This window comes from Balaenoptera ricei, chromosome 15, assembly GCF_028023285.1.
Source record: "Balaenoptera ricei isolate mBalRic1 chromosome 15, mBalRic1.hap2, whole genome shotgun sequence".
Classification (NCBI taxonomy): domain Eukaryota; kingdom Metazoa; phylum Chordata; class Mammalia; order Artiodactyla; family Balaenopteridae; genus Balaenoptera; species Balaenoptera ricei.
Window position 1 is genome coordinate 27253245 of NC_082653.1, and position 15713 is coordinate 27268957.

Here is a 15713-nt window from a genome sequence, read left to right on the forward strand (position 1 = left end):
TCTTAAGATGTATTAGTGTATATTCAAATTTTTATTAGATTGCATAGAGTACCTAATTTTAAAATCTTTATCATAAAGAATTTAAAACTTAGTAAAAAGAGAATAATATAACGAACCACCAGGTACTACTCATCATTAAGCTTTAAAACTTTCAACTTATAGCCAATCACACTGTCAATTTTCCCTCCATCCACCGCCCCCCCAGCTTTTGAAGCAAATCCCAAATTTCAGATCTTTCATCTGCAAATATTTTCATATCAATCTCTAAAAGTACTCATAAAAACAATTACATGGAGTAATGCAGAGTGCATTTATCATGCAAATCTTCTTGCATATTATTACAAAATGTACACAATATATAAAAATATGACTATTTGAAGGCACTGAAAAGTGACCAAAAGCAGGCAGAAAAAAGAGAAACATTTATCCATGAAAAGCAACCACAAAGGTTAAGAGTTATGAGTTAGTAGCTTTTTTGCCTGAGGGCACACCCCAAATGCCGCAGCTCCAGCAGCAGAAAACTCTAATCTCACTGGCCGTAGATAATGGAAGATAGAATTCAGGCCAGTACAGCAGCTGGAAACTTAGGAGGAAAGTCCTGGAAGTGAAAGAGCTACAGAAAAGGTATCACCCAAAGTCTGAGCCAAAACTCTGCACAAATTCCTATGTATTACTATATATGCTAACTATGCATGTTTAGAGGAGACTGGGGGGCCCAGTGAAAAAGCAGAAACTGGTGAGGTGTCCATCCTTAAAAGACATAAGTGCACTAGGTAAGACTGGTGAGTTCGCTGGGTTTTTTTTGATTCAGTGCATTCCCCAATGTGTATATAGTAGAATGGCACACAGCTAAAGTCTTACTAGCTTTAGGTATCAGAAGACAAACATTAGGGCTGGCAAAACAACTGGAAATTTAGAGGCAAAATGAGAAGCTAGAGAACCAGAGAGGATGAACACTTAAGCCTGAGTATAAACTCTACTCGGTCTTGGCTGACCGCTAACATTTTCAGGCACAGGGGAGACTCCAGGGAGCCAGACTGAAAAAACAACTGTATATGCAGATATATGAATGGCCAGTAATCACATGAAAATGTGATCAACATCATCAGTCATCAGAAAAATACAAATTAAAAACACAATGAGGGACTTCCCTGGTGGCGCAGTGGTTAAGAATCTGCCTGCCAATGCAGGGGACACGGGTTCCAGCCTTGGTCCGGGAAGATCCCACATGCCGCAGAGCAACTAAGCCCATGTGCCACAACTACTGAGCCTGTGCTCTAGAGCCTACGAGCCACAACTACTGAGCCTGCGTTCCACAACTACTGAGCCCACGCGCCTAGAGCCCGTGCTCCACAACAAGAGAAGCCACTGCAATGAGAAGCCCACACACCACATCACAACAAAGAGTAGCCCCTGCTCGCTGCAACGACAGAAAGCCTGAGCACAGCAACGAAGACCCAACGTAGCCAAAAATAAATAAATAAATAAATAAATTTATTTTTAAAAAATACAATGAAATATCATTAAAAAGACTGACAATACCAAGTGTTGGCCAGGATATGGAGCAACTGATACTCTCATATACTGCTAATGGGAATGTAAAATGGTACAGTCACTTTGGGAAAATTCTGTTTCTTCTAAACATACACTTAGCAGTACAGTCCAGCAATTTCACTCCTAGGTATTCACCCAAGAGAAACACGTCCTCACAAAAATCTATAGGCAAACTACTCATAGAAGCTTTATTTATAATAACCCCAAACTGGAAACAACTCAAATGTCCTCAGCTGGTTAATGGATAAACTGTGGTATATCCATCCAACAGAATTTATTATCAGCAATAAAAAGGAACAAAATATTAATACATGCAATGACATGAATGAATCTCAAAAGCACATGCTAAGTGAAAGAACTCAGATATAAAAGAGTACATACTATACAATTCCATTTATAAAAATATCTAGAACAGGCAAAGTTAATCTATGGCGACAGAAATCAGAACAGTGGCTGCCTCTGGGTGGGAGGCGGGAAAGTGAGAAGGCAGAAAGAACAGTAAAAGTTGACTTTAAAGGGAGAGGAATGAGGGAATGTTCTGAGGTGATGGAATTTGTTCTATATTGGTATCGTGGTTGCATTATAGGCTTGTCAAAACTAATCAGACTGTGCCCTCAAGAGCTGTACATTTTACTATATGCAAATTATACCCCAATAAAATTAGTTAATTTTTTTTAAATGGACAGGGTTTCATTAAAAATTAGAAGGAAATAAAGGCAAAGTACATGAAGACATGGTCATTTTGGACCACTACTAAAATTCAATATACAATGATATTATAAAGTCAAGAGAAGAATTGCTGAATGTCTTTAGGGAGAAGTTGCTAAGGGATGAGACTATTAAAAATTAAAACATATATGTGGGGCTTCCCTGGTGGTGCAACGGTTGAGAATCTGCCTGCCAATGCAGGAGACACGGGTTCGAGCCCTGGTCTGGGAAGATCCCACATGCTGCGGAGCAACTAAGCCCGTGCACCACAACTATTGAGCCTGCACTCTAGAGCCTTCGAGCCACAGCTACTGAAGCCCGCGCGCCTAGAGCCCGTGCTCCGCAACAAGAGAAGCCACCGCAATGAGAAGCCCGTGCAATGCAACAAAGAGTAGCCCCGCTCGCCACAACTAGAGAAAGTCCACGCACAGCAACAAAGACCCAATGCAGCCAAAAATAAATAAATAAATAAATAAATAAATTTATTTAAAAAATATATGTAGTAAACCAACACCTGTATGGAAAAATTATTATTATAGACTAAGGCCTTATTGACTTTTAACTATTCTGAGTCAAAGGAGTTTTGGCCATCTTTTAGCTTATCATCAAAATCATGTGAGAAGAAAATAGTAGGAAATTTGTATGATCATCTATACCTTCCTATTCCATCTGCTATTCTTTTCTCGATTAGGTATCCCTAGACTAAGATAAATCTGAGATCTAAGATAAATGGCACTAATGTTTTACCTTTTTATGCATTTTCATAATGCAGCCTCATTTACAAACTACTACTACATGTTATCCTATTTGGCCATTTCTTGCAATAAGCCTGAGAGAGACGGTTATTCTCAGTAAACTAAGGTTTTGAGTAGTAGAGATACCTGCCTTTAAAACAAATGAAACAAAAACAATTCAGGTCTTCTGACTCTGTGAACAGCTGGCTTTCTGTCATACCATCATTTCCAAAAAGCATTCAAAAATTCATTCAGAATGTGGGGCAATTCTAGTAATCATATACATATTCAAAATGCAAAAGCCAAGACACTAGCACTATCTTGGACTCTGAAGGAATCTATAGGATACTGGGTCCCTTTTCCATAGGGACTTAACAATCTAAACATGGAACAGAAATCATAGAATCAACCTGTAGCAATCTCTTAAATCTCCTGTGATAGCTGGTTGAATCTCACAGAATTTTTCAATCAAAAGGGGCTTCTTCACCAGAAAAGATTAAAATAAGCACATATGATACCATCTTCAAAAGGTGATCCCCTTATACCAGCATGAGGCTTTGTAAAGGGTAATTTCATTACTTCTGAGCAATAGTATTATAAATACTCTGCCATTCCTCAATATTGTTGACATCAAAGTATAAAGCATTAAATAGTTCTGGAATTTATTTATTTATTTTTAAATATTTATTTGTTTATTTGGCTGCACCGGGTCTTAGTTGCGGCACTTGGGATCTTCATTGCAGCATACGGGATCTTTTAGTTGTGGTATATGGAATCTTTAGTTGTGGCATATGAACACTTAGTTGCAGCATGTGGGATCTAGTTCCCTGGCCAGGGAACTAACCCGGGCCCCCTGCATAGGGAGCGTGGAATCTTAGCCACTGGACACCAAGGAAGTCCCCAGTCCTGGAATTTAAACTCTATGGGTGAGTGGTAATTATTAGATGGTGAAGGTTTTGGTTTTTTTTTTTTTTTTTGGCCATGTTGTGCAGCTTGTGGAATCTTAGTTCCCCAACCAGGGATTGAACCCAGGCCATGGCAGTGAAAGTGTTGAGTCCTAACCACTGGACCACCAGGAACTCCCAAGTGAAAGTTTTTAAAAATCTAATTCAAATAATCTTTTGATTAGTGCCATCTGAAGGCAACTAATATTAAGACTAACAGCTTTGTTTTGGTTAAAAAGAGGATGCTGATACAAAGTGCAACATTCAAAGACATGAGATTTTCAGAGGCTCCTAGTGCCAAGAGTACAGCTTACCCCACCCATCCATCCACCCCTTCACTCAAGACTTTATTCAGCTTTGCTCCTGCAAGACACTGTTAGGTACTAAGGATACATGACACTTGCCCTTATGAAGTGTATTTACAACCTATACACAGGAAAAAAAAAAAAACAAACCTGCCACATATCCATACAAATAAATGTAAATGGCAACCCATGTTGACAGCGCAAATAGCAAGGACTTTGGAACCAATGTGATCAGTCTGAATCCTGTCTCTGAAATAAATCTGCCTTGGGCAAGCAACTTAGTACCTCTGAGCCCTTATCTATAAATTAAGCATGTTAACTACAACTCATAAATGTTATGAAGATTAAATAAGGTAACATGAAGAGTCTAATGTAGTATGGGACACATAGTAGGTGCTCCAGTAACTCTTCTTTGAACATTATTAATATAACCACCACTTTTGAACACCAAAACAGTCTTACCTCTGAGGCTGAGCTAGAATATTTCTTGATGTGGTTCCTTTGACTTTCAGAGAAGAACAAGCATTTGTTGGAATGGACTCTTCCACCAGGTTTTCTTTTTCAGCCTCTTTGTTATAAGTGTTGTCAACTACAAGAGAGCAAAAACTAGTCAGTACTCAAATCCCAAGGAAATGAGTTGGAGATGAGAGATACATGTGTATATATATATATATGACTTAATACAGAATTCTAGATTGCAAATTTTGTGTGTGTGTGTGTGTGTGTGTGTATCCCTCCTAAGCAGTGAAATCTTATGCAGAAGAGTAATTTATAAAAGCTACTTTGGTTGAAGCAGAAATGAAGTATCCAGGGCCTGCCTGTTTGCCAGCCTAAGGCATCACCTCAGAAAAAAGTATCCCAAACACATTCTCATGACATTTTTTTTTTTAACATCTTCTCATGACATTTTAAAAAGATAAAATTCTGAAAGCTTCCATAGAGAAAAACAAATCACCTAAGGAAGGAAAATAGGATAAGCTGAATTCCTCATCAGTAACACAGGATGATAAAAGATAACAGAACAATGCCTTCAGAGAAGTCAAGAAAAAATCTTTTAATCTGCAATTCTATATTAAAAGTAGCAAGGAAAAAGCAACAAGTTACATACAAGGAAACTCCCATAAGGCTATCAGCTGACTTTTCAGCAGAAACTGCAGGCCAGAAGGAAGTGGCACAATATATTTAAAGCAATGAAAGGGAAAAACCTACAACCAAGAGTACTTTCCCCAGCAAGGCTCTCATTCAGATTTGATGGACACATCAAAAGTTTTACAGACATGCAAAAGCTAAAAGATTTCAGCACTACCAAAGGCAGCTTTATAAGAAATGTTAAAGGGACTTCACTAAGTGAAAAAGAAAAGACCACAACTAGAAACATGAACATTACAAAAGGAAATATCTCATTGGTAAAGGCAAATATACAGTAAAAGTAGTAAATCAACCACATACAAAGCTAATAGGAAGGTTAAAAGACAAAAGTAGTAAGATCATCTGTATCTACAATAAGCAGTTAAGGGACACACGAAACAATCAGATGTAAAATATGATGTCAAAACAGTAATCATATGGGGAGGAGAGTACAAATGCTGGGTTGTTAAAATGCATTTGAAATTATGAGATCAGCAACTTAAAATAATCAAAGAGATATACAGATTGATAAATATAAACCTCACGGTAATCACAAACCAAAAATCTGTAATAGATACACACACACACAAAAAGAGAAGGAATCCAAATATAACACTAAAGACAGTCATCAAACCACAAGGGAAGAGAACAAAAAAAGAACAAAGGAACAAAACCTGACATACAAAAACAACCCAAAAACAATTAACAAAATGGCGATAAGTAGATACATATCAATAATTACATGCAGATGGACTAAATGTTCCAATCAAAAGACACGAAGTGGCTGAATGGATACAAAAACAAGACCCATATATATGCTGCCTACAAGAGACTCACTTCAGATCTAAAGACACACTCAGACTGAAGGTGAGGGGATGGAAAAGAGTATTCCATGCAAATGGAAATCAAAAGAAAACGGAGTGGCAATAATAATATCAGACAAAATAGACTTTAAAACAAAGAATGTTACAAGAGACAAAGAAGTACACTACATAATGATCAAGGAATCAATCCAAGAAGAAGATATAGCAATTATAAATATATATGCACCCAACAGAGAACCACCTAGATACATAAAGCAAATATTTACAGACATAAAGGGAGAAATTGACAGTAACACAATAACAGTAGGGGACTTTTAACACCCCACTTATATCAATGAACAGATCATCCAGACAGAAAACCTGTAAGGAAACACTGGCCTTAAATGACACATCAGACCATATATATAGAGAGAAAACATTCTATCCAAAAGCAGCAAAATACATATTCTTTCCAAGTGCACATGGAACATTCTCCAGGATAGATCACATGCTAGGCCACAAAACAAGCCTCGGTAACTTTAAGAAAACTGAAATCATATTAAGCATCTTTTCTGACCATAACACTATGAGACTAGAAGTCAACTATAAGAAAAAAACTGCAAGAAACAAAAACACATGGAGGCTAAACAATATGCTACTAAACAACCAATGGATCACTGAAGAAATCAAAGAAGAAATCAAAAAATACCTGGAAACAAATGAAAACAAAAACACAACAATCCAAAAATCTATGGGATGCAGGAAAAGCGGTTCTAAGAGGGAAGTTTATAGCAATAGAAGCTTACCTCAGGAAACAAGAAAAATCTCAAACAACCTAAGCTTACACCTAAAGGAACTAGAAAAAGAAGAACAAACAAAACACAAAGTTAGTAGAAGGAAAGAAATCATAAAGATCAGAGCAGAAAGAAATGAATAAATCGAAATAAGTGAAATAGAGACTAAAAAAAATATAAAAGATCAATGAAACTAAGAGCTGGTTCTTTGAGAAGATAAATAAAATTGATAAACCTTTAGCCAGACTCATCAAGAAAAAAAGAGAGAGGGCCCAAATCAATAAAATCAGAAATGAAAAAGGAGAAGTTACAACTCACAACACAGAAACACAAAGGATCATAGGAGATTACTACAACCATCTATATGCCAATAAAATGGACAAATTCCTAGAAATGTAAAATCTCCTAAGACTGAACAAGGAAGAAATAGAAAATACGAAGAAACCAATTACTAGCAATGAAATTGAATCAGTAATTTAAAAAAAACTCCCAACAAACAAAAGTCCAGAACCAGATGGCTTCACAGGTGAATTCTGCCAAACATTTAGAAGAGTTAACACCTATCCTTCTCAAGCTATTCCAAAAAACTGCAGAGGAAGGAATGCTTCCAAGCTCATTCTATGAGGCCAGCATCACCCTGGTACCAAAACCAGACAAAGATATCATAAAAAAGGCCAATATCACTGATGAACATAGATGCAAAAATCCTCAACAAAATGTTAGCAAACCAAATCCAACAATATATTAAAAGGATCATACACCATGATCAAGTGGGATACCATATCTTCTTTATCCATACCACATACCACTATAAGGAGAAATAAACAAATCCACAATTATAGTCTAAAATTTCAATACCTCTCTCTCTAATTGATAGAACAAGTTGACAGAAAAATCAGTAAGATTATAACAGCCACAAATAATATATAAGCAAATGAGCATGGCTGTATTCCAATAAGACTTCATTTACAAAAATATGTTGTGGTCAAATTATCATAAAGATGTAACAATTATAAACATATACATACCTAACAACAGAGACCCAGATACCTGAAGGAAAAACTGACGAAACTCACGGGAGAAATAGCCAATTCAGCAATAATAGTTGAAGACTTCAATATCCCTACTTTCAATAATGGACAGAGCCATCAGATAAATGATCAATAAGGAAACAGAAGACTTGAGCAACACTATCAACCAACTTGACCCAACTGACATTTATGTAACTCTCCACCCAAGGACGGCAGAATACACATTTTTTTTTTAAGTACACCCAGTACATTTACCAAGACAGACCATATTCTGGGCCATGAAACAAGTCTCAATACATTTAAAAGAGTTCAAGTCATACAAGTATGTCCTTTCACCACAGTGGAAATCCCCCAAGAAATCAATAACAGATAAGATTTTTGGACCACCCCCACCCCAAATATTTGGAAATTAAATAACACACAGGTAACTAGCAACTAGTAGATAAATTAAGTCCTGGAGATCAAATGCATAGCATAAATGGTATAGTCAACAACACTGTATTATGAACTTCAAAGTTGATGAGACTAGATATTAATTGTTCTCATTACAAAAGAAATGATAATTATGTGATATGATAGAGGTGTTAATTACATTGCATTATATAAATGTATCAAATCAACACTCTGTACACCTTAAACTTACATGATGTTATAAGTCAATTATATCACAATTAAAAAAAACACATAGGTCGGGACTTCCCTGGTGGTACAGTGGTTAAGAATCCACCTTCCAATGCAGTGGACGTGGGTTTGATCCCTGGTCTGGGAACTAAGATCCCACATGCTGCTGGGCAACTAAGCCCGCGCGCCGCAACTACTGAGCCCACGCGCTCTGGAGCCCGTGCATCACAACTAGAGAGCCTGTGCACCACAACTAGAGAAGCCCGCGCAGCCAAAATAAAAAAACAAACAAAAAAAACCACATAGGTCAAAGATCTCAAAAGGGAAATTAAAAGTATTTTGAATGGAATGAAAATAAAAACATAGCATTTCAAATTTATGGGATGTGGCTAAAGCAGTACTTAGGGGATATTTACAGCAGGAAACACATTAACAAAGAAGAAAGATGTCAAATCAATGGCTTCAGCTGCCACCTTAAGAAACTTTATATATATATTGAACCCAAAGTAAATAGAAGGGAAATAATAAAGAACAGAATGGAAATCAATGAACTAAAAACCAGAAAAACAATAGGAAAAAAAAAAAAACAACAATGAAACCAAAAGCTGGTTCTCTGAGAAGATTATTAACACTGATAAATCTTTAGCCAGACTGATTAGGAAAATAGAGAGAGATGACAGAAATTACCAATATCAGGAATGAAAGAGGTGATATCACTACAGACTTTATAAGTATCAAAAGGATAATAAGGAAACATTATGAACAACTTTTCACCTATAAATTCAACAACTTGGATGACACAGACAAATTACTTGAAAGACAAGCTACCAAAGCTCATTCAAGAAGAAACAGATAATCGATATCTGTTAAAAAAATTGAATCTTTAGTTAAAAACCTTCCTGCAAAGAAAACTCCAGACCCAGATGGCTTCACTGGTGAATTCTACCAAACATTTAAGAAAGATATAATATCTATTTTACACAAGTTCTTCCAGAGAAATGAAGAGAAGGGAATATTTATAGAGTAAGGCTAACATTACTCTATCAAAATCAAACAAAGGCATCATAAGAAAGGAAAACTACAGATCATTATTCCTCATAAACATAGATGAAAAAATTTTTAACAAAAAAATGTAGCAAACTGAACCTAAAATATATATAAAAAGAAAAATACCATCCTGACCAATTGGGGGTTCATCCCAGAAATGAAAGGTTGGCTTAAAATTGGAAAATCAGCATAACTGAACATAGTTAAAGAATAAAAGAAAAAAGAAAAAAAATCATGTAAACTTCTTAATAAACGCAGAAAAAGCATTTGAGAATATCTAGCATCCATTACTATAAAAATTATCAGCAAAATAGGAATAGAAGGGAAATTCCTCAGCCTGATAAAGGGCATCTATGAAAAAACTACAGTTAACATCATACTTAATGGTGAAAGCCTGAATGTTTTTGCCCTAAGATCAGGAATAAAACAAGCATGTTGGGACTTCCCTGGTGGCGCAGTGGTTGGGAGTCCGTCTGCCAATGCAGGGGACACGGGTTCGAGCACTGGTCCGGGAAGATCCCACATGCCGCGGAGCAGCTAAGCCCGTGTGCCGCAACTGCTGAGCCTGCGCCCTGGAGCCTGCGAGCCACAACTACTGAAGCCCACGCACCGCAACGAAGAGTAGCCCCCGCTCACCGCAACTGGAGAGAGCCCACGCGCAGCAGTGAAGACCCAACGCAGCCAAAAATAAATAATAAATAAAATAAATAAATTTTTTAAAAAAACAAGCATGTCTACTTCTCTACTCCTATTCAGCATCCTACTAAAGGTGCAGTATGCAAGAAAGAAAAAGAAACAAAAGGCAGATAACATAATCACCTTCGTAGAAATCTGATGGAATATACAAAAAAGATACAAACACTACTGAGTTTAGAAGATTGTAGGATATAAGATCAACATAGAAAAATTAATTGTATTTCTTTGTACTAGCAACACAATAGAAAGTTGAAATCAAAATAGAGGTCTGAAAAGTGCTTTGAGAACACAAATAAGGGGAATCAATTAGAGAAAAAAGATATTTGAGCTGGAACTTGAATGATAAGTAAGGACTTTTCAGTTAGATTAAAGGTATTCAAGGCAGAAGAAATAGCACTAATGAGACAGGTAAGAATGTGTGCTAACAAAGAACAAAAAGACTGTGGGGCCCAAGGGGTATACATGCATGGAAGCAGTGTACATGGTCTTTGCCACATGATGGGCCATGCAGAGGTCTCTTGCTCTGGGGCTTACTGCTGATATAACAGTCTTAAACTGAAAGTGGTCCAGACAAACTAGGTACATCACATCCTCTTTCAATTCAAGAAGAGCACAAAGACCATCAAAGCAACAGAAAATCTGCCATGCTTCTAAGCACCTCAAGTGAAACGTGCACATAGTTCTAACCTCTTATGCAAGAAAGATGGATGTAAAAGTTCAGGATCCTTGTCCAGATCCCAAATTCAATAGATATCACCTGTACTCATGAATGAACTATTTAAAAGTCAGCCTAGCAACTCAGACTCTGCAAACTACACAAGTTCACTGAAAATACAGCTATTTTCTGATATGGCCCTCTAGTTATTGGTGTGACTGAGGCTAGTTTCAGATTTACCCATAAGATTAATTTTCAAATGTTCTAAATTGATTGTGGTGATGACTGCACAACTATGCTGTGAATATATGAAAAAACATTGAAATGTACATTTTAAGCAGGTGAATTGTATATGTGAATTATATCTAAATATAGCTACTATTTCAAAACAAGAATCATTTTTGAGGATTTAAAGAATTTTTTTTTGTTTTAATCAAATAAACAGTATTTTGCAGATTTAGTAACTACTAGTTTAAGTGTCAATCATCTTTTAAAATCAGATACACGACTCAAAGAATTCTTGTACAGTTAGCAAGCAGTACATTCTTCCCTCCTGCTGTTTTGTTTCCCAGCCAGACCGAGGTTAGGTTACATTAAATCTAGCCATAAAAAGAAAATAGTTACATATCTGGCAATAAAATTCTATGTTAGCTTAATTTCCAAAAGACTGGAAAAAAAAAAAAAAGAATGCAGCACATCATTAGTTTCACATTCACCATGAAATGAATAAATGAATTAGCACATTTCACCAATTAAAATCCAAGGGATACATCATTTAGGTAATTTCCCCAGATCCCTCAGGTTCCTAATATACTGCTCGACCATTCTGCCAAGCAGCTTTTTTCTAAGATGTTCTTTCTTACCTGGTCTCAAAGGTGTGACATCTTGCTGAAGATTAGCTGCTCTCAGAGGAGTTTTGCCCTGAAAAAGCCCTCCTGTACCATTCTTCCCAGGAAACTTACTCTCCAAATTGGCCTTCTCTTCTGTGAAAAGGTAAAATCATCATCGTGTAAACAATCAGCAAGAAAGCAAAATAAATTAGTGCCATACACTTAATATGGGGCCTAAATAAAGCTTCCTACCAGTATACTTCTAACTCATTGGCAAGTACCAGCAAAGTTCTAGTGATCAAAAAGGAATAAGTACACATTATACGTCAGAGATAGTGACTGCAAAAACTATCACTAAAACACTGGCAACACTGAACAATGTATTATAGAAAAGAAGTGCAGACTCTACATTGTGAATAGCTCCTTATCTTTGCTTGATACACATTCAGGACCATACAAGCATAAACTGGCCTTATCTACCACCTAAATACATCATGTTCCTCTTAAAGAAAACTGTATCCAGCAAGACCTGCAAGGCTTACAAGGGACATCTGAGAGTCTAATTGTGTTGAGGTTCTTCCTCAACTAGGAGAGTGTGGGGTGTATGAGGATGGAACAGAGTTAGGCTCTCTTGAGGAATTTTATCTTAGGTTCCGCTGTGCCCAAAAGCCAGTGCAAAGAAGTGAAAAGTGTGTTCTACCAACAGCCTACCGAAAGAAATTTTAGCAATGCGGAGAGCCCCAGCAATAACTCTGTGAATGTACACTCTGATTGCAACTGTGTAAAAAGATGTGATTATTTGGAAGAAAATTAGAAAGTAATATATTAGAACTAAGGTGATTTTGAAAAAAATAGTGGGATTCATTTTTTCTTCCAAACTGTATCTAATAGTATTGTTATATTAATATTTCCTTTCTTGTTTTCAAGAAAAACTTGGAAAAAGAGATAGACTACTCAGCTATTTCCTCAGGGTTTCTGTGGGCCAAGGGCATGGGGAAGACCTCTGTATGGCAGCTGGCCGTCTTATCCACCCTTCCTCCTACACCACGCCCAAAAGACCCCTCCTCTCAGGATACCCACTGGATTTTATTAGAATCCTTTTCCAAGAGAATGGCATATGCCATCACATTTGGACACTGCATTATAAGTGTTAAGTACAGCTGCAATGGACTAATTTCTATCCCCCATCACATACTGATTTCTTTTAATGAGGAGGATAAGGACATGAGATAGAAGAAAATGAAGGAGCCCCAGCAAATACTAGCCTCACATATCACTGGGCTCAGATATTATTCCAACGTAATATAAAAACAAAACCACATCCTTATTTGTTGATCTGGTGTCAAAGTTTGTGTCATATCACCTGCCCCAACATCAGGCAATCCTATCTCTATTTGGAGATTGGGTTCTGAGTAGCATAATCCCTCCATTTAAAAATGAACTGGGGGGAATTTCCTAGAGGTCCCGTGGTTAGGGCTCCCTGCTTCCACTGCAGGGGGTACAGGTTCGATCCCTGGTCGGGGAACTAAGATCCCTCAAGCTGTGTGGTGGGGCCAAAAAAAAAAAAAAAAAGAACTGGGAAGAAGCAGCAAGAGGGAGATCAATATAGTTATAAAAGGGCAACACAGGATCCTTGTGATGTTAGAACTGTTTGACATCTTGACTGTCGCAGCAGATCAACAAACCTACACAGGTGATAAAATTGCATAGAATTTAATACACATAAATAAAAATAAACACAAGTCAAACTGGGGAAATCTGAGTAAGACTGTCCACATCCCAGTTGTAATATTATATATACTCTATGCCCAGTGACAGTAGAGCAAGTTTTTATGTGACTGCCATCACTACAGACATGTCCTAGAACTTCACTCAACTTTGTTTCATCTAGATTTTACCATATGTCCCTAAAGCTTAAATATTTGTCATTCTTAACTGGAAAACATTGATTTCTACTGATAGTCCATTCCCAAAATACTGGGCATCTCGATTATTTCTATCATATCGTGGATGACAAAGTATCTTGGTGCAGAAAAGAATTTATATTTTTTTAATTTATTTATTTTTATAAATTTATTTATTTTATTTATTTATTTTTGGCTGCGTTGGGTCTTTGTTGTTCTGCACAGGCTTCCTCTAGTTGCGGCGAGCAGGGGCTACTCCTCGTTGCAGTGTGCGGGCCTCTCAATGCAGTGGCTTCTCTTGTTGCGGATTACGGGCTCTAGGCACACAGGCTTCAGTAATTGTGGCACGCAGGCTCAGTAGTTGCGGCACACGGGCTTAGTTGCTCCGCGGCATGTGGGATCTTCCTGGACCAGGGCTAAAACCCATGTCCCCTGCATTGGCAGGCGGATTCTTAACCACTGCACCACCAGGGAAGTGCAGGAATTTATATTTTGGTTATCTACAATCCCTTCTATTTTTGAAAGGTCCCCAGCACAAAGCAAGTCACTAACCCTTAAAACAACTAGAGAAAGCAGACACTTACCAAACCAGGAATCTATGTTTTGGGTATCTTCCTCATCATTCAAAGATGTAAAATTGATGAAGTCTGTTGGAGCATCATAGGAATAGGAGGTTGTAACTTGTGACATTTTTCCCACCCTTGGTGCAGAACAGCAGGTTTGCCCAGTGTTTGTTTCTCAATAGGTCACCTCCTAAGGAAAGAAATAGTTCAGAAACTTGGTAGTACATTTATCTTAAGGTACTGATTGCCTAACAATTACTTTGCTTTTACAATCACATTTGCGATTCTGAAAATCACCTGGGCAATATGCCTTACTTTTCAAATCACATTAACAGTAAACTTCGCTTTTTCAGTAACTTGAAGACACTCCTTGAGGTAAATATGTTGGAATTAGAAAGAGGTCAAATTTGATGAATACCTACAACATGCCATGTACTGTGCTAGGTGTTTTACATTCATTATCTTATTTTCCTCAATCTACCATTTTCTCATTTCCAGTCTCCTCCACATCCAGTGTGCTTTCTCTCTGCCCCGAATAACCCAATTTCTGAAACACACCATTAAATTTTATACCTACCAACCAAAATCTTACTCATCATTCAAATCCAGTCCAATTCTCTGTAAAACCTTTCCCAGTTTCCACCTATCATACCTAATTGTTGCCTCTCCAAAGCCATAGTGCTTTTATACCATCTAATTTTATATTAGTTAACTATGCAAATGTCTCTCCTAGTAGACGCTAAGTTCCTGTAGATAAGGATGAATTTTACTCACTTGTGTATACCTCATCCATCAAGGTGCTTAGAACAGTATCTTATACATAGTAAAAGCTCAATATAGTTTTGCCAAGTACAGGTTTTTTCTTTAGAAATACTTTCATAAAAATACTATTCTTGGGCATGAAGAGAAAGACTTCAAAAAATACATAAAAGAAAAAAAAAAGTACATAAAAGGCACAACATGCAGATTAGGTAAAAGAAACATGTCAGAGATATGGGTCCATCTTTACTTCTGCATACTGTGTACAGAAGTACTGTCGTGTCCTCTGTGCTGTGGAAACCTGTGTAGGTTTAAAGTCAGCCCCCACTCCAGCCTTGTATGGTTAAGAAAATAGCTGGAAGTAATCTGAAAAATAGCCGAAAGGCCACACTCACTGGCAAATAATTTCCCTATGAAACCCAATGAGCCATTTGTCTTCATCCATGAAATGACATGTACTTAAAGTATTCTGTATCTTGGAAGAGAAGTAGATATCAGTAATAACTTGCACACACATTTATTAAACTAAGTACCTTTCTGTAAGCCCTTATTTTAGAAATACATGCTCATTTTAAAAAATTAGATCACAAAGATAGTTTTCATAAAAATCTACAATGCCACACTGCTCCAGACACAC

General features: G+C 37.1%; 1 protein-coding gene across 3 annotated transcripts in view; it reads right to left on the reverse strand.

The window, feature by feature from the left end:
* Positions 1 to 15713, reverse strand: part of TPX2 (TPX2 microtubule nucleation factor) — a 60084-nt gene that overhangs the window by 31211 nt on the left and 13160 nt on the right. For all 3 annotated transcript variants that reach the window (XM_059897601.1, XM_059897599.1, XM_059897600.1), the window contains exons 3-5: positions 14339 to 14507; positions 11884 to 12003; positions 4708 to 4834 (exon numbers count right to left, since the gene is read on the reverse strand). In XM_059897601.1, coding sequence (XP_059753584.1) covers positions 4708 to 4834; positions 11884 to 12003; positions 14339 to 14444 — 353 coding nt within the window. In that variant the 5' untranslated portion in view covers positions 14445 to 14507. The remainder of the gene's footprint in view (positions 1 to 4707; positions 4835 to 11883; positions 12004 to 14338; positions 14508 to 15713) is intronic.